Here is a 24,524-nt window from a genome sequence, read left to right as displayed (position 1 = left end):
TCACCTCAGCCTCCCAAAGGCGCGGGATTACAGGCTGAGCCACCGAGCCCGGCTGGGGGTATATTTAAGGGTTTGGGCCTGAGCGACTGGAAAGATGGAATTACCATTAATGAGATTTTTTTTTTAAGACTGTGAATGAAGTAAATTTGGGGAAAGATGTTTAGAAATTTCAATTTGGATGTGTTACGTTTTGAGATGTCTGGTAGATATCCAAGGGGGAAATATTCAAATAAGAAGTTGGATATTTGAATTTGGAGCTCAAGGGAAAGATTCAGACTGATTGGTCAAGTAAGATGAAAATTCAGAACTGACCAGAATTTAGCAAAGTGGAGATCTTTGGTGAATTTGACAATAGTATTTTTGAGGGAATGGTGGGGACAAAAGCCAGATTGGAGTGGATATAAGAGAGAAGTGAAAAGAGGAATTGGAAACAGAGCTTAAACAACTTTTTCAAGGAGTTTTGCTGCAAAGGAGGAACAGAGAACTGGAAACTAGAGGAAAAGGTAGTGTCAAGAGAGGATATTTTATGATAGGAAATAACTGCCTGCTTGAATACTGATGGCAATAATCCAGAGAGGGGAAAGAGCTGATAAAGATAGGAAAGAGAAGCGAAATTGCTAGCGTCATGCCCTAGAATAGGTGAAAGGGGCTAGATCTAGGGTATAAGAGATGGTTCTGACTGAAGATAGGAGTATGGATAGCTCATCTATGGTACAGGCAGGAAAGCAGAGGATGTCGGTGCAGTTGCTATTAGGAGCATGAGCACGGTGGGGGAGTTTACGGAAGTTCTCTTCTGATTACTGCAATTTTGACAGTAAAGTAGGAAGTAGGGTCATTACCTGAAAGTAAGTATGAGGGAGGTCGTGTTAGAATTTTGAAAAAAGAGAAGAAAGTGCAAAATAATGACCCAGGAGGGTGGGAAACCAAACGGGCAAAGGAAATGTGAGCCAGACATCATTAAGAGTCCACTTGAGGTCCATGGTCATGAATTTAATGACCTGAATTTGATGCTTCTGTGCTGTCCCCAGCCACTTTCATTCATATAGCACACAATTCATTCACATAGTATATTCACTGAGCACAGGTGCAGGCATGGATCAGGCAGAGTTGAATTTAATAAATGTGAGGAAGTAAGAGAGGGACGAGTTGAGCATGTATGCAGGAGAGTCATTAAAATAATAGGAATTATTTAAGCTGGGCAAGAAAGAAAGATAAACATTAGAGAAGAGGGTCAGTGACATGATGATGGGATTGGCATGAACTAGTGGGACTGAAGGATGGTTGGAACAGAGAACCCTCTAGAAGGAATGAGCTGTGAAAGATAGGAGGGGTTGGTCGGAGAGTGGGATGGGGCTGCAGTAATTGGCAAGGACAAAGTCTAGAGCAGTGTGACTCAGTGACTAGGCCGTGGACTGTCCCACTGTGTGAACGGTACGTTACTGCTCCGCACTGAGGTAAGTTCCGAAATTGAAAGGAAATGCTTAGAAACACTGCTGCTCTTAAGAATGGGACCAGTAGGCTTGTATTTGGAATGCATTTGGAATGCCTTTTTTAAAAATCTCATTTGCCTATTGATCTGTGATCGTAATTTTCTATTTTTTTTTTATTTTAAAGATACAGGGTACAATTCAGGGTTAGGTACCTATGTGGTCATCGTACAGGTAAAGTTTGGCCCTCCCTTTGGTCCCCACTTTGCCTGGTTTGAGATCGGGTACCCTTATTGATGTTGTATACCCTCCTCTCCCCCCTCCCAGCAGTGTACCATTGCTGCCAATCCCTTTCTTATGTATTAGTATTATGATAAATGTTCAGGATCTACTTACAAGTGAGTACCTGAGGTGATAGATCACTGAGTATTACAGACTCTAAGTCCATCCAACTTGCTGCAAAGTCCATACTTTTGGTTTTTTTTTTATGGTTGTGTAATATCTTATAAAAGTATTGGATACAAGCAAAAATCTGGCCTTTCCCATAGTGGAAGCCCTGTTCTCATGTGCATGACCGTGAATGGGAGTGTGTCCAGAAGGGGAGGGGAGGGTCATGGGAGGAGAGAGGTCAGAAGGACCAGCCCTTTGAATAATGGCATCATCCATCATCTCTGGCCTTCCAAGATAAAAGACTGCCTGATTGCACAACTCCAGGAAGCACCATTCTCACTGTGTGTTATGTGAGCATGTCAACTCCAAATACAGTATGAATGGTGCTCTTAGAGTGTCCAAGGAGGTATGCCCATTTACGGATCAGAAAACAAGCTCAGAGAGGTTAAATAATTGCCCAAATTCACACAGCCACTAAGGGTAAGGAGCCAAGATTTGATCCTAGGTCTGTCTGTTGTGCTGACGCTGAACTCCGTCCACAACACCACTCTCTGTCTTTATCACATGCTTACAGCATAGCCATAAGCCTCGTGAGAACTGGGGGGGAAATGCCTGTTGGGAATGTGTTGTGGTCCATGTGACCAAGTCGGGTATTTCAACATATTTTAGAGTCATGCCTTGTTACCGCTGCTGTGGTAATCCACAGCCAGTCGCTGCCTAGACCCCTATCTCTCCAGTTTGTCTTTGTCAAACCAAGAGGCTGAAGGGCTTCAGGAATACAATTTCCAATATCACCATGGGATTGCCTGCCCTTTCTGTTCTTGTGTGTCAGTGATTACTAAATTACTAAAGACCCTTTCAAAGCATCTTTTAAATAGTCCTTTGTGGAATGGTAAGATTACAAGTAATTTTAATACTTCTTTTTCTCAGAATTTATGTGATGGATCCATTACTTTTATGATCTGAGAAGATCTAGAATAGATCTATATTTTAAACTATCTTGTTCACAGAGATGCTCTCTAAGACTTAGGTCTCTGCTAAGGGTTGACAGACCCACTTCCCACAAAGCCTGAGTCCCAGGTACACTGGAAGCCTCAGCATTTCTAGAAAAGTTGGTGGTGGTTGTTTCCCACTCTCCCAAGATGCATGGAGCTTCTGAGGAACCCAAGAACAAAACATTTATCTCTTAGGGTTTTCCTGGTATCCTTCATTTCTTGCCTCTCCAGAGGGCTTGGGCAAGTATAGCAACACTAGAGTTAATTTATAAAGTTCGTCCCTGTGTCACAGGACTTGTGAACACTGAGAGAGCTCACTTCTTCAGGAAAGCCTCCCATGCCCTAAGTCTGTCTGCTCACACAACATGTGGAATATGGCACCGGAGCTGGGGTTTATGTGTCTGTGTGGCTCCCAGGCTGCCTGTGAAAGTGTAGGTTAAATACAGCACAGGACCTGACACAGTGAGAAGGTGCTCGGTAGGAATGAGTTGGACGAGTGAATGAAGGACTGGTGCTCAGCCTGTCTAGGTGTTTTTGTGGTGATATGTTTAATCTTGTCTACCTTAAGAAATTCACTAGCATTGATGTATACCTGCACTGTGTATGAAAAGAGCTTTTGGACTGACTAGAATAAGACTTGTTTTTATGTTCAGACACATGACTTTTCACCCAGGAAAGACGGAAAAGAAATAAAGAACACACCAAAACAAGCAAATGTAATCAGACAGGGAAGGACACAATCATTCATTTTAGCTGTAAAGAACCAAAATAGAATAAGAGCAGAAATTTACACAGTTTGGTGTGGTGGTAAGATAAGCCATTAAAATACTTGAATATGGTAAAATACTAATCATCTCTTATTAGTTGAGAGTAACTAAAAACCTCTGGTCGGCTTCATAAGCATAACTAGGGTTTTCAAATGCATGTTATTAATTGTTTTTATTAATGTGAGGTTTAAAAGCTGATCCTCTTTTGGAAACTAATTGTCAGTGTGGGTGATTTTAAAAATATACCTAAGAACAGATCTATCAAATGAAAGTAGGCTTCTCTTTTCTCCCATCTTCCCAAATTGCTCATTTCATCAATAAGAAATGCAACCAACATGCCAGGCATGATAGATATACACTAAGTCTCACATCATTTATTTTTATAAATTTATATGCCAGTCAGATGGGGAATACTTTGGTTTCAATATGTCCCTCACTGATATTAAGGGTCTAGAATCATTCTAATAACTGTGGTAAAGAGAGTGTATTTCTCCCTAGTTTGTCTATAAAAACCTGTAAAAACTAGCAAAAAGCTTAACTGTTGTAATTTAAATGGAGAATTCTTCTTCTAGATTTGAAGACTAAATAAAATACAGAAGACAGTTACATCCCAGTTTTTATCATACCTTTTGAAATAATTTGTATATACCTTTTAAATAATTTCAAGTGCCACAAAAATAATGTTAATAGCTCAAAATCAAAAGTTAAAAAAAAACCCAAGTATAATTTTTAAAATCTTTTTCTCCTCAAGCGTTTTACGATGGGATAATGAGACAGATGTCTCTCAACTGGAAGGACATTTTGACATTGTTATGTGTGCTGACTGGTAAGTACATAAAAATTATAAAACTCCTGTTAGAAAAAAATAGCTTTGCTGGAGTAATTGGGCTGTGCTGCTTTGCTGACGGCTAAGCAAAGTCAACAAATGAAGCACAAAGCCACCTTAACCTCAACAAATTAATATTCATCTCCATGTGACAGTTATAAGGTAGTCTTCTATCACACAGTAACTTCTACCACATTATTTCCCAAAGATTGATTTTGAGAAGCATTTCCATTTTCTGGAATTGCCTCTGTTTCATGCTTGACGTATCAGTAAATGGACGACTTAGGCAAATTGCAAATAATTATGGCTCGGAGAGGAATAGTCTGGAGAAAAAGGAGTTTATCAACACAAACAGCTCAATTAGCTTACTTCTTAGGAGAGATCTGACTATTGATATAAGGGAATATATAGATGTGTGTACACACACGTTCTCTGTAGCAAATAAACATATCTGTGGAACATCTTTGAGGAATAGCGTTCTTAAAATGTATATGTGCTACCTAATGCTTTTGATGTGTTCAGTTATAGTGCTTAATTATACATAAAACAAACATTATAAAATTACGTTTTGTTCTTATGCAAATAATAACATGACCAGCTCTGTCAGGTGCCTGCTTTTAAAAAAATAATTTACATTAGATATGTTGCCTTCTATTTTAGCCCTATCTATTTATTTGTGAATGAAAGTCTGATCCTAAGTTAGGTATAAATATGCGTCAGACCCTAAGAATTATTTCAACTAATCTTATGTGTTTCTTCATGCAATTTGAATAGTAATTATTTCAACATATGGGAAACATTAACAATTCACAAGTGTTTTCCCTGCTAAGAGTGAGATCTTATTTGTAGTTTCATCATGACACTTTAGATCTGAAAACATAAATTCAGATTCTGAAGAAGTTCAATTATATTGATAAGGCCAGTTGTAAGATTCTAAACTCAGAGAAGATTTTCCCTAGAAGAGAGTTCAATGCAATTTTCAGGAAGTAAGTTTTTAAGTTATTCTTATTTTAATAAGATTTTCAGTAGATAACTTTTCTACCTAAGTCAGTGGAATTAGATTTGCTTTTTTTCTTCTGAAAAATACTCCTCAATGAAAAATAAATATTTGGCTCTATTTCTAACTGATAATTTCTAGTCTTTCATGGCCCTTTTAGTTGCTTTGGACCCAATTTCAGAAACCTTATTCCTAACATGGGAGAAGCCTAGATTTCTGACTAATCATTGATAATGTGCCTGAATGCTGCATCCCTCATCTAATCAAAAATAAGGAGCTAAAACCTCACCGTGTGATTTGAGCAAGTAATTTAGTAAATGCCTTTCCTCACCAAATATGAGAAAGAATCCTCTAGGTTTCATTGCACAGATGAAGATAATGCTGGCCGGATTAGATCAGATTAAGCATGAAAGTCAGATCAGAGAGCAGCGGCAGCATCTTCCTGAAGGTTTAGACGAGGGTCACACGCGGATGGGCTCTGATTATGTGGGGAAGGCCGGTCTGGCCAAGAGATTTAGAGTTAAATTTGTCCCTCACACAAATATCAAAACAGCCTGGCTTTGTCATACCTTGTGTTATGGACACTCACACCATGTCATCCTATTTGTACCAGAGAGACAAGCAGAGGAAGTAAGATTTAAGCTCTTTTCTGATTAATGTTCTCAGTTAGGTTAAAAATAGCTGCACAACATGTTTGGAAAACAGTCTTTTTCCCTAGACAACAACAGGGTCATGTAAAACTGATATACATAATACATATTCCGTTTAAGGCTTCCATTACAAATACATTACACAATATTGTATAACATTACACAATATTACAGGTACACACATACACACACATAGACTCACACATCTGGTAGCTATATGACTTCAAATGAACTAAATACACCAAGCTTCATTTTAGAAATGGCTTTTCTATGCATGAATTGTTAAATTTCGTTTTTTTTTTCCTGGTGTTGTAAATGCCAGAATGTCAGCCTGTTTATAATTTCCCATTTGTAAATGTGAAACATTAAGCTACTCTCACTGCGATGCTGATATTATTTCCGAAAGAAATGCTTTGGTAATGGTCTCCCTTCATATTCACAGGAAGGGTAAGCAGCTTAGAAACTTAGAAAGTACAGTAATGTTTAGAATGTGCACATCATGCATACAGCAGAGAGGCAGAGGGTTCCATGAGTACTTTATGTCCTGTGGATTTGGTGTTTCTCTAAAAGGGTTATTGCCTGGATGCTGCTTCTAGAAGCAGGCAGGCAGGCAGGCAGACCATGCTGCATTTTTTTTTTTTTTTAGAATGCCACAGAGGAGGAAAAGAAAGCTGTCTTTTGGCACTACCTCCAAGATGAACCTGACATTCTCAGTGCCAGAAAAGGTGCCACACATAAATAGATCACGTTAAGTCTCACACCATCCTTTAGTCATTGTCAGCAATGAGATCTGGATTAGACCACAGGAATACGAAGCAAGAGTCGGAGTTCAAATATTAGGTACATGGATTAAATTCTTATTGAAGCATTTCCAGCAAGGGTGGCATTGTCTGATTCCCTGAATAGCTAACCAGTGGTACTGCTTGATCCCATTTACATGAAAACAAGCTCTATTCACAAACCTATTCCAAACCCATATTGTGGTTCAAGTAAAATGCACATGGTTACAACAAGCGGTGATATGTTTATGTTCTTAAATCATTCATATATTCATATATTTACATGCAAACATTCAAAAACCTGTAGGCAGTGGGGGAAATAACTTATTTCCCAGAAGAGACAGTCTCTTACTTCACAACTATATTTAGTAGCTCAACTAGATTATAAAATAAAGAGGCAAACTGTGGAAACTAATCATTATTTCACCATTCAGCATTTTTTACAATGAAAAATCATTTCATGGTTCAACAGTTCCTAAATAACTTATAAAATGTCAACTTTGAAATAAACAGAAGGAAAAATTGAGATACAGCCACACCTTCAAACAGATGCTGTTGACAAACATCAAAGTATTAGAATATTTAACTATAGGTGTAGGAAAAAAACCCTGGCTATTAAGTTCCTCCATGGACTTGTTTAATGTTGAGTTTAATATAAGGATTCCTTTCTGCTGGAATGCAGTCCAGCCTGGTCCTTGCTGAGTTAGAATAGTGAGTGATTGGGTTTTTTGGGTTTTTTTTTTTTTTTTTTTGAGTTGGAGTCTCACTCTGTCGCCCAGACTGGAGTGCAGTGGCCGCTCCCGGCCACCTCAGCCTCACCTGCTGGGTGCCGGCGATCCTTCCGTCTCAGCCTTCCAAGTAGCTGGAACTACAGGCACGCGCTATCACGCCCAGCTAATTTTTGATTTATGGTAGAGATGAGGTCTCGCCAAGTTACCCAGGTGGGTCTCGAACCCGCGGGCTCAGGCAATCCACTCACCTCGGCCTCCCAAAGGCGAGTGATTGTTAATTTTAAGCCGGCCTTTCCAGACTCCTGTTCAATCACAGTATAATCTAAGAGTCTGGAAGTAAGATGTTTTTTATCCAATGAACACTTTCATTCAATGTTTGCCGGCTCTCCAGTTTATCGTAGCTCTGCAAAAATAGAAATGACTCTATACGTTTGGATTCTCAAAAGGCTTAGAAAGAATATCTGAAATGCCACCCAGTGCCTGACCGGCTCATTGAGCTGGGCGTGCAGGACAATCAGCACATCTGTGTGCCCACGGCCTGAGACTTTTGAAAGAAATGGGGGCCAAGTACATCCGGCAGCCTGGAGCGCCCCACCTCACTTGCTCTCTCAGCATTTTTACCCTGGCTATGTACCATGGATTGTTTCTTTTTAAAGCTTTTTTACTTTCCTCTAAATGATTAAAAAGCATTTGATTTTTAAGCTGTTTTGTGCATTTTTTTTCCCTCAAAATAGAAACACCACAAGCTCTAGAATTTCTGTTTTCTTCCAGATGCTGTGAGCATAGATAGCTCTAAATCACAACTCACAGACCTTTACCCCCGAAAAGAACTTTAGCTCCAATATAGTCAGCCCCTTCACCTTACACCTGAGAAGACTCAGTCCCAGAAAAATTATGAGAATTGCCCAAGATCTCTCAACTAATGGGATAGAACCAAGTGAGATCACAATGCGGCTTCACTCTGAGCTCACACAAAAATCAGCTGATAAATACTGAAAGAGGTCATTCCTCTGCTAAAAGTTAAACCTAAAACAATGAATTTAACTTGGCACATTTCACCTTGAAAATTACATAGGGGTCTTCCTTTCTGTAGATTTTGACAGAGAAAAATGTCTTCTTGTTCTCTGCACCAATCAATTTCCCTATGAGAGGAATTACAGATATTCAGCAGTCTACATAAAAATTCGATTCTAAGGGAGGTAATGAAAATGGTTCAGTACCTTCCTTTTGTTGGAAAATCTGTGATTCAGATCAATGAAGAAAGTAAGTGTTGATGTCACAAGCGAATTATATAGAGGTGTGTGTGTGTGTGTGTGTGTGTTTTAATGGCCAGACTAGACCACTGATGTATTTTGAACAGTAACTGAAGAGAGAGTTAAAATGATATCTCCATCCCCATCACTGACCCACTCAGCCTTTTTTAATAGATCCACTTAAGCTACTGCTGTTCTCTCAGCCCATTAGGACTTATTTAAGGTGTAAATTTTCAGGAGATTATATATCATTCCCACTAAAATACATTGAAATTGCTCATGTGACATACCCCACAAAGTGTTACAAATTCTGCCTCAGAGGTAAGTAGAAAGGTGAGTTTGTTTGGAATATAGCTCTATTAGAGAACTACAAGAATTACTTTTGGGAAATTTGATTTGTAGTGATGGAGTAGACACTATTACCTTTCAAATAACTGTTTGGAAGTTTGAAACGTGTGCTGTGTGTTAAACTCTGATGTTAACATCTTTGTCACCCTGACCAACATTAAGGAGAGTTGGTACTTTATAAGGGCATTTTTTGAGCTTAGCTGTTTAAAGTGTTATTTTTTGTTTGTTTCTTTTTCAATAATCTTATGAGTTCTAGGGATGCACAGGTATAAAATAAGACGGGTCCTTTGCTTAAATGCCAGATTTCCTATAAGCCTGACTGACTGAGACATTTTCCCACAGGATAGTCTTCTGATTTTTTTTTAAAAAGCTTAATTATTAAAACTCAAGATATTATTACCTCACTAAAGAATAAAATATAGAGTCCTTAACAGCAAATTTTTAAAAATAATTCATTATAATTTGATTATTGTCTCATTAATTCTTAATGGTTATTAATCATTGTTTAATATGACTTAATCCAAATTTGTATAGCCATAAATCACATACATTCTCTGATATAAGACTTAAGTGCAGTCTTGTGAAAGGTAAGGAAGCTCTTTGGGTAATAATCAGGTCATCCTGAGTGATAGATGGAATGTGATGAGGCTCATTCTGGACATGGTTTCTAGCTCATCACACGGCGATTCTTTTTCCGTTGCTCAAAACACCCTTCCACAGAAAAACCTTCCACTTAGCGCATTGTGACCAAAGAATTCCAAGCACCAATTTCTTAGAAACTTCTCATAAGTTGCTCTCCTCTCTCCTCTTTCTTAAATGAGAGAATCATCAAATTGGCAAAGAACCCATCCTACCTAAAAGCTGATTCATCCTTAACAACACCAGTAAAGGAGTATGTGTGACCTGTTTTGGGGTTGTTGAAACTAACACCCTGCATAAGCTACCCAGTTTCAAAGACAGTCAGCAAGCAAATAGTGAGGACCATCTATGCGTACAGTGTGCTGAACTAGTAAAGAAAAATGAATAAAGCATAGAAGCTCCTTGAGATTGGGTACTTTGTCTTATTTGTAGCTTATTCCTAGTGCCTAAATTAGTCCCTAGTATAGAGTAGGTGCTCAGCAAACATTTATTGACTCACATCTGAGGGAGGACCCAAAAAACCCCAAAATTTATTTATTAAAAAATTGTATATTTATTCATACATGTTTAAACTTCAGTCACCTTTAAAGTACTTTCCATTTGATGCAATACACCTATCAAGTCAGTTTTTCCACTGCTCAAAACAGTGTTTGAACTCATCAATTTTGATGTCTTTAGTGCTTCTACCAAATTTTTTTTTTTTTATATTATCTCTTCCATATTGGCAAAACATTTCCCCTTGAGGACTGGTTTCAGCCAGTGAAACACACACAAACAAAAAAAGTTCTCAGGGCAACATCAGGTGAATAGGGGCACAGGGGTCATGACATTTTTGGTAAAAAACTACTGAACACTCAGTGAGGTGTGGGCAGGTACCCTCGTAAATCACCCATCAGGAAATGGGCAAACGTGTTGAAAGAATTTCCAAAAATACACTGATTCCAATGGGTACGCTCACAGCCACCACAGCCTTAACCTGCTGGGCTCAGGTCATCCTTCTGCCTCAGCTTTCCTAGTAGCTGGAACTACAGGTGCACGCCACCATGCCCAGCTAATTTTTTTATTTACTGTAGAGATGAGGTCTTGTCATCTGAGGCTGGTCTCAAACCCCTGGGCTCAGGCAATCCTCTCTCCTTCACCTCCCAAAGTGCTGGGATTACAGGCATGAGCTACTGCTCCCAGTACCAATGAGTTCTTAGAATACTTATCTAGTGGAAGAAGCCTATACTACAAGAATTTCAGGTTTTTTGGGGTCCCCCCTTGTATATTGTAAACTTAATGTCCACATAACCACATAGGTGGCCCTTATTGACAAGGAAACTGAGGCTTCACGTGAAGTGACTTGCCCGAGGCCACAGAGCAGCAAGGTCAAAGCCAGACCTCTATTAAGCCCTGAACCACGCTCCTCCCTTCTCTGAAGTGTGGCTCCACACGGCAGCCCCCTGCATGGACAGCAGCTCTTTTACTGACAGCTGATACCCACCCTGAGCTTCGAGAAAGATGAGACAGGACCCTGGAGTTCTTACTCCCACTCTGTGAGGAGGTTGGAGGCCACATCAGAAGGGATCTACAGCATTAGAAATGGGAGTCAGTGGCCTTGCTTAGGCCCTTCCTGGGAGAGCTGATGCAAAGGTTGCTGGGTGTTCTAGCTTAAAGTGTCTGGAACCCACTGCTAGAGAAAAAAATCCCAGCTGTGAGTGGAATGGTTTTCCATATTACTTTCAAAACAAATGCATCCGAATTGTATTATGGGTCAAGATACTTTTCAAAGTAGTTCTGCTGTCCTTGCTTCTTAAATAACGTTGTTGTCCATTTTTATTAAGTAGAAGACAGTCCTTTCTTCTTTCTTTGCTTGGCAAAAACACAGCCTAAAAGTGATGGCTCTAAAGCTGAAGATGAGCCGGGCTCGGTGGCTCAGCCTGTAATCCCGCGTCTTTGGGAGGCTGAGGTGAGTGGATTGCCTGAGCCCGCGGGTTCGAGACCCGCCTGGGCAGCGAGACCTCATCTCTACAATAAATCAAAAAATCAGCTGGGCGTGGTAGCACGCGCCTCTAATTCCGGCTACTTGGAAGGCTGAGGCGGAAGGATCGCCAGAGCCCAGCAGGTCAAGGCTGCGGTGGCCGGGAGCGGCCACTGCACTCCAGTCTGGGCGACAGAGTGAGACTGCAACTCAAAAAAAAAAAAAAAAAAAAAGCTGAAGATGTACAAGGGGGATACCAAAAAAAACCAGAATTAAATTTTGGAGGACAGGTCCCTTGTCGTACACTCAGAATTTGTTCCTCCAGATTAAACGGTCAACCAAAGTTTTTATCTGGAAACTTTGAGAAGGTTGTGTCAGGATTTGTGAAAGAAATGTCCAGAGTTGTGACAAGCAGGTGACTGGTTCTTTCACCGTGACAAACACACCTGCCCACCCTCTGCTGAGTGTTCAGCAGTTTTTGAACAAAACTGGCATGACTCCCGGGAGACTTTTTTGTTTCCCTGGATGAAAGGAGCCCTCAAAGGGAAATGCTTTTCCAATGTGGAAGAGATGAAACAAAAAACGGCAGAAGCACTAAAGGGCATCAAAACTGACAAGTTCAAAAACTGTTTTGAGCAGTGGAAAAAGCATCTCAATAGGAGTATTGTGTTAAATGGAGAAGACTTTGGTGACTGAAATTTAAACATGTAAGAATAAATGCACAATATTTTATAAATAAGTTCCAATTTTTTTGAGGTTCCTCCATCATTTGTCTCATATACTCCCTAATCCAGACAGCACTATCATTATAATGACCACCGCAACAGCATGGCTGTTCTTACCCAGGAATCAACCAACCTTTTAGTCTGCTGTGTCCTCTGCTCTTTCCCAAATGTTGTGAGAGGATCGAAGAAAAACAGAGACGCTCCCTGCCTTTGAGAAGCATCGAGTCAGGGTGGTAGAGCAATTCTGGAGTGCAGGAACCTGGGAGAGTCCCCAAATGCTCTACTTGTGGTGCTAAGCTTGGAAAACAGAGCGATTGCTATAGATACCAGTAACCAGGGATGTTTTCTAGACTAACCTCACCTAGCTCCAGTCATCTATTGGCCTCCCTCTTTTGCCTAAATCTGTCATTGTTACACTTCCATGCATCAATTCATGCTCAGGAGTAACTGAAATTACATGTGAGATGCAGTACAGAGCACAGACCCTGAAACCTCATGGTCAGATGTGAATCCCAGCCCTGTCAGTTGGCTGTGCAGCTCCAAACCTCTCTGTGCCTCGGTGTCCTTAGCCATAAAATGAGGACAGTAATAATAATAATAATAACAATAACAACTCCCTCATAGCACTGATGTGAGGATTAAATGAGTCAATTTGTAAAAAGCTCTTAGAAGGCACCTGGTACCTAGTACTCTGCTCAGTGAGTAGTAACTGTTTTATTTTTAAAATGTGTGTGCATCTCTGACATTTGTACTTAATGTCCTTGTGTCTGGCTCACCTCCCTATTACAGTATAACCTCCAAAAGGGGGACCTCGTATCTCTTTACTGCTTTTCAATGCTTTTCAAGGTCTGCGGCAGACTGGACTCTCGGAAGTGCAGTTGGAGTCCCATGACCTTGACACCCTGGATATTCCAGGACTGTGCAGACTTCAGAGTCATCTGTACCTTCTGAGCTCCAGTGTTCATACTTATCAGATCATATATCCCAATGTGGGGTGCAGGAAAAGGTGGTCCCTGCCAGACTCTAGCTGTATTGCATCCTCTTGGAAGAATGCTGTCGTGGTGCCCGGAAGCCCTCCTCCTGAGGCTGGACAACTCCCATGGTGTTTGGTGGCCAGCTGTGTTCTGTATGCCTTCAGGACTAGATGCCTTCACCTATCCCCACCCCAACCCCACCCACAGAATCCTTTCCTTGGCTCTAATAAACATCCAGTTGTCCATTTTCCGCTGTTCTAACAGAATACTACAGAGAGGGTAATTTGTAAAGAGCAGATATTTATTACTCACAGTTCTGTAGACTGGTAAGTCCATGATCAAGGCACTGGTAGGGTTGGTGTCTGATGAGGGTCTGGTCTCTTCTTCCAAGCTGGTACCTAGAACACTGTGTCTTCCCCTTGAAGAAGGTGGAAGGGCAAAAGGGGCCAAACTCCCCACCTCATAACACTGTTGCATTGGAGATTAGACTTCCAACACATGAATTTCGGGGGACACATCCAGACCATAGCACTGGTATGGCTAAGTTAACTAACTCACCATCTACTGCCCAGCAATCCAAATTCAGGGGTCTGAGACTTGCAAGTTCAGATAAGAAAACTGTGTCCCAAGCTTCCAATATAACATCTATTGAAGGTATGACAGACAGAACAACAGTAGAAATCCTCTAAAGTCCAGAAGAGAAAAATGAAATATCAAAGTTAACTGAAAAAAAAAGAAATCAACATGGAGGTCAAGAGAAAAAAATCTAGAGTTGCTATGGTTGCTGTGACATATTGCCTCAGCCTATTCTTTGTTTTTGGAGCTGTTTGCTCTTAGGACACTGGTTGAGTCCAACCACAGTCCGGTCCGAGGCACTAAAAACCATCACCCCCTGAGATCTGTTTCATGGTTTGGGTGCAGTAGGACTGGTGGTTTGTTTTATAAGGGCAGCTTCACGGTGCCCTTGATGGGCAAAGTGCCCAGGTCTACGGCAGACTGGACTCTCGGAAGTGCTGAGAGTGCTTCATCTCAAGCAGATGACGCCCCCAAACAGCAGTTTAGAAACTGTCCCTTTAACATGAACATGGCCCAGTCATGTGTGAATCATAGCCCATTGCATGTTGATGATTTGGCTTTCGTTGGATAACCCGACCACAATCTCTTCTTTTTTGTTTTTCCCTCAGTGAGTCACTTGAATGGTAGGAAACAAATTCTCTTTTTTAGTGTTGGGTAAACATGTGTAATTAGCCTTGTACTTATCTCCATTAGTATCATTAGACTTGAAAACCCAGTTTAATCTGGATTCTGCTCTCTTCTTAATGTCAGCCTGTTTCTGGACCAGTACAGAGCCAGCCTTGTTGATGCAATAAAGAGATTACTACAGCCCAGGGTAAGTATGTTTCTATTTTCTCCTGAACACTGGCTACAGAATAATTAGTCTGTGCACAAAGATGGAGAGAGTAATGGAATGGAGGATTAATGTCATGTAATACTTTAATACTTATTATGTCCAACTTCAATTGGGTCTTCTGATCTATCAGATTCTTTCCTAATCATAACTAGGAAACTTCTTACCCTTGGCCTTCTGATAAGGAGCACAGTGGGTAGTAAAATAAATGCAACTGCTTCAAAGATAGTGTGAGATTATTTTTATCAAAGAATTTCTTGAGTCTTTTCCTTTGATAGCAATATCTTCATATTAAAGCAGAAGTATGATATTGAAAGTTTTCTGTTGACTTCTGTCATTTTTAATCCCTTCAATGGTAACCTTTGTCATTGGGTATTTTCTCATTGCAAAAGAATACTTTTTTCTTTTTATTTCTGTTTGTTTTTTTAAAGACTTCAGATGGATCTGTATATTAAAACTTCTTTGCTTTAAAAGGAAGCCATTATTTACATATTATAAACATTAGGTCACAATGAAGCCAAGCATGGCATAAAATATTGTGCACATTTTTACATTTATATATCCATTTATGCCTGTGAGTAAATTACAGAGTTTGTATCCACTCTTATTTTGTTGGGCTGTTCTACTAAGCTAGGAGGTCCTGCAGCCTAAACGGAGAGTTAATATACATCTATTTAAAGTAAGAAAACGAGTTTAAAGCTCATGCATTTAAAAAAAATCTTATAAGTATATAAGACTCTTGCTGTGCCATAGGAATTTAAAATAGGTTAACAGTATTAATATAATCTAGGATAGGAACTCACACTTATCTGAAAAGACTGCCAAGTGTGTGTGTGTGAGAGAGAGAGAGAGAGTGTGTGTGTGTGTATGTGTGTGTTCTAAAGTTTTGTTTCTAAAGTCTTCTTTTTAAAAAGGTTTGCTCTAGTCTTCTGACCTCTGTGAGACTTAGGTACCATACCGTTCAATCTTTCTTTTATATCTTTTTCTGAAGGGTCCCAAAGCAATTTGATAATCATCCTTTGCCTCATGCAGTTGCTATCTCTATATAGCTCAGAAATTTAAATAGGTCTCTTGGAGAAGTGAGCACAGCTTTGTAAGAAGTAACCAGTGCAATTAAATTGGCCTTATTGGTTCTCTGTGAGTGGGTATAGTAGGTCTTGAGGAAGGGGCACATTCCAAGCTACTGAAGTCATTGATGGTTGAGAAGGCAGCCCAAGTTGAGGGCAAAAGAAGGAGTTTGGGGCCTGTGAATCCCCAGTTAGCTTTGAGTGAGTCTTGTGAGCACTGTAAGACCAGGATTTTCAGGGAGGCACAGGGATTCTTGGATGTGAAGGCCTCTATGGAAATGTATCATGCATGAATACAAAGCTTTCAAGGACTCCTGGATATCACACTGCACAAACAGTCCTCTACTCATCACCAACACCCCTTCAAAGCCTATTTGTGGCAAATACTCCATTTTCTAGCAGATTTGCATGATTTCCCTAGGATCTATTGTAAATCATTCGCATGATTTACAATAGAAAACTGCCCAAGCTATGAATAGACCTAAATGCAGATTGGACTGGAGTCCCTAGCAACTCTTCTGTACCCCCTAAGAAACACCGAACACTCTCCCCCCTTCCTCCCTCCCTCATCTGAAGTGTGGCTCCACACAGCAGCCCCCTCCGAGTGAAGACAGCAGCCCTCCTGCTGACAGCGGAATAACCCCTCCTCAGCCTAGAGAAGTATGAAGCAGGGCCCTAGAGTGGATGGTAATTACTCCTGCTCTGTGAGGAGGGGGAGGCCAAGTCGGAGGGACTCATGCCAACCTGCAACCTTAGAAATGGGAGTGAGGGGGTCTCACGTAGGCCCCTCTTGGAATGACTCATATCCAAGGTTGCCAGGTATTCTATCCTGAAGTGTAAGGGGCTCACCATCAAAGGGAAAATCCCAATCATGGACGGCAGGTGGACACACTGAAATTACCACCAGGAAGCTCATTCCCCTCAGGAGAGGAGGGTACTTGCACCCCTGGGCCTCCACCCAGATGGTCACGTGGGCTTGGCAGTGACCGGCAGCAGTTCGACACCCTGTGCTGTTGGGCTCAAAGGCTTCCCAAAGCTTAGGTGTAGCCAAAAGAAAAGACAGATGCTTCTTGTTAACTCTCAAGGCTGACTGTTTTGCTTCCAGAAGACTACCCCTGCTGAGTGTACAGTCTAAGATTAAGATAGCAGTCAAGGTTTCATTCTATTACAATTAGAGCTAGTTTCAATGTTCTCTTGAGCCCAGGCAACTCTCCCCCATGGCTTTGTGGCCCAGAGGCAGAAAGTGCCACAAGGGGCCCACAAAGAAACAACATGGGGGACCACATGGGTGAGTCCTGAGTTCGTAGTGATTCAGTGTGAGACACAGCACGCGCTCAGCAAAACCCACGCTTCTGCCAAATGCTTCAAGTTCATGGACTGGCCCCTGCTTCTGAAGGTAAAGTGGAATGGGTGGAGAGAGTCAGAAAAATCTGCTTATGAAACCCAAGTCTACACTAACTACTAGCCTCTCTGAGTCTGTGTCTGCTCAACTGTAAAAAGCCAGGCTTCATGCCCACCACGTGGGCTGGTATAACATGCATACATATGTAGGTGCTTGTGCCTGCCCACAGGAGGTGCTCCTTAAGGAGAGCCTATCAAGGTTAATCTACACGAGACACTTGTCCCAAGGGACGCTGGCCTGGCTGACAGGACGTCTGAGTTCCAGGTCCCATGTGGCACTAACAGGCTCTGGAACAGCTTCTTGCCTCACTGTCCCCAAGGAGGGAAAGTGAGGGAGTTCACCTATGCTCGCATAGAGTTCTGTCAGCTCTAAAACCCTATAACCTCCTTGCAGAGAGGAGGTATACTTGGGCCCCGGAGGCAGAAAGCTTAGGCTCAGATCTGGCTCTGTCATTGACTGGATTCATGTCTGGAAGCCTCAGTTTCCCATCTGTAAAATAAGAAGTGAACAAGGCATTGCAGTGTAATGCACATGCTTGGCTCTGAATATCTAGTCAAGGTTAACACTTGTTACCTTGTGAAAGAACTACAGAGATTTTCTGCCTGTGGTGAAGCCATGCTATGCGGGGCTCTTTCCAGGCATTTCCCATGAAGGAGCTGATGGGAGAGTAGGCATCATTGTCTTGACCTGGACTCAGAATTTCTGCACATCATTGGCATGCTGTGTCTCCCGTGCACATGTGTTCCGAACACCTGTAGTCAGTCCTGCGCTGGTCCCAGCAGGATTATCTATCTGGATGAAGATGGCACCTTTTACTGCAGACAGCCCCCACCAAGTCGGGGGAAAGAGTACTATACTGGCGAGAGCGAAGTCATTGCAGTGTGACTGTTCCAGTGTCAAGCTGTGGGAAGAAAGAAATTCTGCCATTTGGGGGAGTACGGTTGCTTGATTTTGAGCTTGAGCAAATCAGTTGTCTGAGGTCAGAAGGTCTAGAAGCAAAGAAAGCGGATGGAGAGGGGGAGTGTCCCTGCCTTTTGATTTCTATAATGGAGTCATGAATCAAAGGAACAGGCCCCCAGAGAGAGGTAAGCCACCAGGGTGGCTCCTTGCTTGGCCCAGGGGCAATGTCAAGTCCCAGGTCTGAGCCTAGGCCCTCAGCCAAGCAGGCACCTATTTTTGGAATTATAGGAAGCCTCACATTTCAGCAGGGGATGTTTGTAATCACTTGAATTGAAAACTTTCCTCAACTTGCTGGTTTAAAGAAACCCATTAAGACAGTTCACTCCTTCCAGAATACTTCAAGGGACTCTAATAAACTTAAAGAATGAAAGGGATAGAATACATATGAAAAAGAAATGGAATCAGCAAATTGTACTCACTCCAAGATGCAATCCCTCCTCCCCCCCCCACACACACTTTTCCTTGTGCTGAGTGGCTTCTTGTTGCTGATGATTGATAGGGTGACTCCCTATCACTGTGTTCCTTAAAGTTCATGACAACAGCCATGTCCAATATCACACGACCCAAATGTAATTTAAAATACAGCCACAGCAGTCTACACATTGAACTTTCATCCAGAAATGACAACCAACAAATGGTATCTACTATTATTCCTCGAAATAGCTTTGGGTACAGCGAGCCAAGCCAGCTAGACAGTGTGAGTTTACTCAGGACCATGAGGAGGTGGCCAGGGATGCAATGTTAACAGCTCTCCAGCTTGTTATCGCTGCTGACCAATTGTTGCGCATTCAAAAATATCACTGTGGAATTCATTTAGCCTTCTTCAGAAACTGGCCCTACCTGACCACCAAATTCCTGGAGTCCTGCCTGCACCCGAGGAGTGCGTGTGAACCTTGAACTCTTGTTTTAGAAGAGCAGTAATGTCTTCCTCATCTTTGAAAAATAAATCCAGCATCTCTGCCCACACCTGTGTGCAAACCTCTGTGTTTGCTTCTTCAGGGAGACTACCTGTGAATGTGTGAGCAGCGTGGTAGACTGAGTTGGTGCCGAAGGATACTTGGGTCCTTGTCTGCTTGCTGAGTCAAAAGCAAAACCTCACCTGGGTGTGGTAGAAACAGCTGTAGGAGTGCCCTTGAAACGCTATAGTTTCAAGACCCTCAGAGCAGGGGCCCAGCCCTCAGAGCCCTTTTCCAAAGTCTACCCAGGCACATACAGTATCATGTGCTCAGCAGAGAATATCCAGAGATGAGGCAGAGACTCTTTCCAAGGAAGTTATAATCTGGTTGTGGGGATTTAACACACGATCTAGCAGGTAATGCAAAATCCAGTCTGGTGCTATTTTATTTGCAAATCTTTCTAATTTACACCTTCAATAAAATGTGAGATACTCAAGGGTCTGAACTCTGTCTTGGTTTGACTAACATATGTTGGGCAACTACTACCTGCCTGGCATTATGCTTAGGAACATGGGATAAGAGTATCAATAGGAATTAGGGTCACTGTGGGAGTTTCTATAGTTGAGCAGGACAGACGAACACATGAGCTTCCAGGAATTACAGTGCAATATGGCAGGTACCAGGGGAGGCACTAGGAGAAAGCACGGCGCATGCCTAGCTTCCTGAGGAAGGTTTCCCTAGAGACAGCGGTGTCTGACTTCAGCCTTAAGTAGTAAGAAGGGCACTCTGAGCCTCAGAGAAGGGGGACAAGATGGTAGCATCCCTAGTGAGCGGAGGGAACAGTGCTCACATGTGTGGAGTGTGGGAAAGCATGATATGTTTTGGGATCAACAGAAAGTTCGCTCTGGCTGGAGTGTAAGAGCATTTGTGTGGTTTTAAGGTGAGGGGTAGGGAGGAGCAGGAGACGAGGTTAAAGGGTTATGCAACGCCAAAAACACTGTGATGAAGAGACTGAGCTCTACTGTGTGGGTAACAGGTAGCCACTGGAAGTTTTTGAGTGGTTGGTGATCAGATGTGCGTTCTAGAAAGATCCCTCTGGCCACAGCATGGAAGCTGGATTGGAGCAAGGGAGAGCTTGAAATCAGCAAGGCTCATCAGAGGTCCAGCATGGACTAACTTCCATCTGACTCATCCATGTAGGAGCCAGTGAGGACCTAGAAAGAGAGAGGAGGGAATTTAATGGAATTCATTCAGCAAGCATGTATTAAGTCCCTCTCTGATGCCAGACACTGTGCTAGGTCCTGGGGATGGAGTGAAATGTAACATAATCCTGCCCTGGAGGAGCTCATGGTCCAGTGTGAGAGACAAGTAAGAAGATGATCACCTGATGGTGTGTTAAGGGCATAGCAAAGGAATGGGCAACCCTTGGGGGCAGGAGGTGGGAGTGGCTAACACAGGAAGGAGGCACAGTGTGATGGCTAGAGAGGTCAGCAAAGGCACCACAGGAGCAGGGTGTCTAATCTGGGTGCTGAGGGGTGAGTAAGAGTTCACCAGGCAGACAAAGAACAGGAGGTAAGAGAGGCATTCCACCCAAAGGGAATGCGGAATGTTGTGTGTTGGAAGACACGGGGACACATAAAAGCACATATGAGGGTTACAATTAGGTCGGTCCGATAGAGCCCAAGGAGAGTACAAGGGATGCAGGAAACAAGATTTTGCATCTCACCTACCTGGGTCAGGTCACATGGGGCTTTGCCAGCCATCCCAAGAAGGTGGGACCCGTGCTGGTGGTTTTCAAACTCTATTTAAATGGCAGTATCGTTTGGTCAAAAATGTGTAGCCAGTAGCCAGTTATAAAGCATAAAAGTGAGATGGCTTTAGTTAAGCTGGAAGTGAGGCTAGTGCTTCCTCTGTCTTGGTCTCCCTTTTATCCCTCCAGCCCTCCCTTGAAGCAATTCAGGGCACAGATTGAGAATCACCTGCGGCAGGTGACAGTGATGCAGGCAGGGGATGTGGCATTAAAAGGTTTTTAAAGGCAGTGTCATGATTCTCAGGTTTCCAGCTTTCTTTTGAAGGTGATGGGTAGAGAAGTTCTTGGTACCTAGTAGGAGTCAGCTTGTGTGTCTGAGTGTGAGAGTGTGTGTGTGTTATGTTTGCGTGGTAGTTTCCTGGGAAGGGTAGGCATTGGGGATCAAGGATATTGAGTTCCATTTAGACAGAATGGATTAAAGGTCTTTTCAGAATATCCACATGCAGAGACCTAGTAGTGACTTGAAAATGTGGGCATGGGCTTTGGGCAGTGGTGAGAGCTGAGTATAGACTTGAGAGTCACTGGTGTGTAGGTGATAGGACCCATGGACTTTGGTACAGTTACCTAGAATGAGATAGAACTTGAGAAAAAGTAGGCAGGGCCCTGGGGACCTCTGACAATGAAGGGCAGGTGGGAGCCAGGAAAGAGAACAGAGAGACTGAGAGATGGGAGGGGAGGACGCAGGTGAAGACCACAGAAGCGTGAACATGGACTCAGGAAGTAATCGTTGGTTGTCTGGAAATGAAGAGGGATTATAAAGGCATTTTGTTGGCATCATATATACCTTTTAAAATAAATCTGGGCCGGGCTCGGTGGCTCAGCCTGTAATCCCAGCACTTTGGGAGGCTGAGGTGAGTGGATTGCCGGAGCCCACGGGCTCAAGACCCACCCAGGCAACTTGGCAAGACCTCGTCTCTACAATAAATCAAAAATTAGCTGGGCATGGTAGCGTGTGCCTGTAGTTCCAGCTACTTGGAAGGCTGAGGCGGAAGGATCGCCAGAGCCCAGCAGGTCGAGGCTGCAGTGACTGGGAGAGACTCCAACTCAAAAAATAAAAATAAAAGTAAATAAATCTAGAGTATACTTATTTTTTCTAGAAGTATACACCCTTTCATATATGAGTATAGATTAATCTAGCAAAGGAACAACTGAGCTCCCAAGTAAACAGCGTCATTGCGGTTGAGGGGAATTTTCTCTCCAGGGATAAATGAATTCTCTCAAATTTCTGCTCATCAGTCAACATTTTACATTCAATTGAGTGTTCATGATTCTGAGTTTTAAATGATTCTGTGACTGAATGTTTAGAAACTTGCGCTTTGGTAAATTGAAAATAATTTTTCAAAAGTAATGGACTAATTAGAAATCTATGTTCTTTTTCTTGTTTTTGATTTGTGCAGCCTCAGTTGTGAGGCATGTTCCTCAGATTGAACGGCTCCATCTGTGACGTGTCTCTCCCCTGGGGATGCTGGGGACTTCTAAAACCATTCATTATGGGAAGGGGTGGATGCTGGTACTCAGTAGGGTTCAGTGGATGTTTATGAATGAATGGATGATGTGCTATTTCCCTCCTAAACGTTAACCTACATCTCAAAGGTATCTGTATTTAGTGAACTGAAAAGGAAAACACAACTCATAACTGAGTCATTAGAGATGAAAAAGACTGCTCACTCTTCCTCTTTCTCATGGGTACAATATTGTGCACTGGACGCTCCCCTCTGAAACCCCATCATAGCAAAAGCTTCTTGGAGAAAGTCTTTTCAATAGAATACGCAATTGAACGTGGCCTTGGAATTCCCAAAGACTCACATTTTTTAGATTACTCAGCATCTGGATTTAGTTTATTCTCTCAACAAATATTGACCGAGTGCTTACTATATGCGAGGCACTGAAACCATGCCGTGAATAAAACATTAGATGACCCCGTTGTCATGGAGCGTGCATTCCAGCCGGAGGAGACAGGCAGTAACAAGCAAGGGTACCATGTGTGTCCGTGGTGATAAGTACTAAGAACAAAAATAAAGCTGGGCGAGGGGTGGAGAGTGAGAGGAGAGGGTGCCATGTACTAGACAGGGTGGCTAGGGCTGAAGGGGCAAGGAGTGTCTGGGCAGAGAGTGCTGCATCATGTGTAGCCCCTTGCAGTTTACGCCACCGACAGGTAGAGTGGCATGTGGGGACCATGTACAAGCACTGGCCCAACCAAGAAACCCGCAGCCCTGTAAAGATCATGATATATCACTTAGACGAGCAGCTCTTCAAATTTAACTGTAACACAACTTTTGCAGGTGACTTTAAAATTAAAACAACTTCCATTATTCAAAAATTCAGAATGGCAACCAGCTCTTAGAAATGACGACAATGACCTCCTGGTATTCCCTCTTTTTTATTTTATTTTTTTTATTTTTCTAATGGAGACTTTTGCTCTCCTGCTGAGACCATGCATTATATCTAGTTTCACATAAAAATGAATTTTTGCTGCTAAGTTTGAAAACCATCTGAAAATAGCAATTAATACTGGAAAAGCTGACAGAAGCTTAAGTGTAGTGGCATGATTGGTGCTGCTATAATTATGTGCCTGAGTGTGTACATGTCTATGTAAACACAGTATGAAACACACTTGATGTCCAGGACAGTGTATCAGCGCATTTTCTTGCAGGTAAGTGAGGGAGAGAGAATTGATAGAATTTTTACGCATTGTTAGGTGATGTGGATTTTTTAAATCATAGAGCTAGCCGGGCTCAGTGGCTCAGCCTGTAATCCCGTGCTTTGGGAGGCCAAGGTGAGTGGATTGCCTCAGCCCACGGGTTCGAGACCCACCTGGGCAACTTGGCGAGACCTCATCTCTACAATAAATCAAAAAATTAGCTGGGTGAGGTCGTGCGCGCCTGTAATTCCAGCTACTTGGAAGGCTGAGGTGGAAGGATCACCGGAGCCCAGCAGGTCGAGGCTGCAGTGGCCAGAAGTGTGCCACTGCACTCCAGTCTGGGCGACAGAGTGAGACTCCAACTCAAAAAAAGAAAATCATACAACTGTGTAATCTTGTTTTTCTTATTACTTTCACATTCATCACCTCATTCAATTCTCATAACTTGCTGGGGGTGGTGTGGGAGAAGGCAGGGTAGGGTTGAGCTTTGTTCTCCCCATTTGATGGATGAGAAAACTCAGTGGGTCAGTAAGGGTGGCTTCAGATTCTTACCCACAAAATGAGGAGATTAAACTACATCATCTCCAATGTAGGTTCCTTCTTGACAACAGTTCTATGGTTTGGTTTGGTTTTTTCTGATTGTCCTGAGGGGACACAGCTGTTTAATAATGGTAGGGACTCCCATTAGATTCAGAATCCTTTCTACTAGACAGTTCCTTCTTATTTTCTTCAAACCTTTCACTGCATGTTTAATCACCTGTAAAATGCAATGTCTACTGTACAGGCTTTTTTTTTTTTTTTTTTTTTGAGTTGGAGTCTCACTCTGTCGCCCAGACTGGAGTGCAGTGGCTGCTCCCGGCCACCGCAGTCTCGACCTGA

The 24,524-nt window shown here is 42.3% G+C and overlaps 1 protein-coding gene across 1 annotated transcript in view; it reads left to right on the top strand.

Annotated features, from left to right (window-relative positions):
* The window catches only part of CAMKMT (calmodulin-lysine N-methyltransferase), a 427,363-nt gene that overhangs the window by 394,368 nt on the left and 8,471 nt on the right, over positions 1–24,524 (top strand). The window contains exons 8-9 of the mRNA XM_008050222.2: positions 4,331–4,405; positions 14,788–14,851. Coding sequence (XP_008048413.1) covers positions 4,331–4,405; positions 14,788–14,851 — 139 coding nt within the window. The remainder of the gene's footprint in view (positions 1–4,330; positions 4,406–14,787; positions 14,852–24,524) is intronic.

The sequence above is a fragment of the Carlito syrichta genome, unplaced genomic scaffold (assembly GCF_000164805.1).
Source record: "Carlito syrichta isolate Samal-C Ts95f unplaced genomic scaffold, Tarsius_syrichta-2.0.1 Scaffold143284, whole genome shotgun sequence".
Taxonomy (NCBI): domain Eukaryota; kingdom Metazoa; phylum Chordata; class Mammalia; order Primates; family Tarsiidae; genus Carlito; species Carlito syrichta.
Note: the sequence above shows the minus strand (reverse complement) of the source record. Positions and strands in the feature narration are given on the sequence as shown.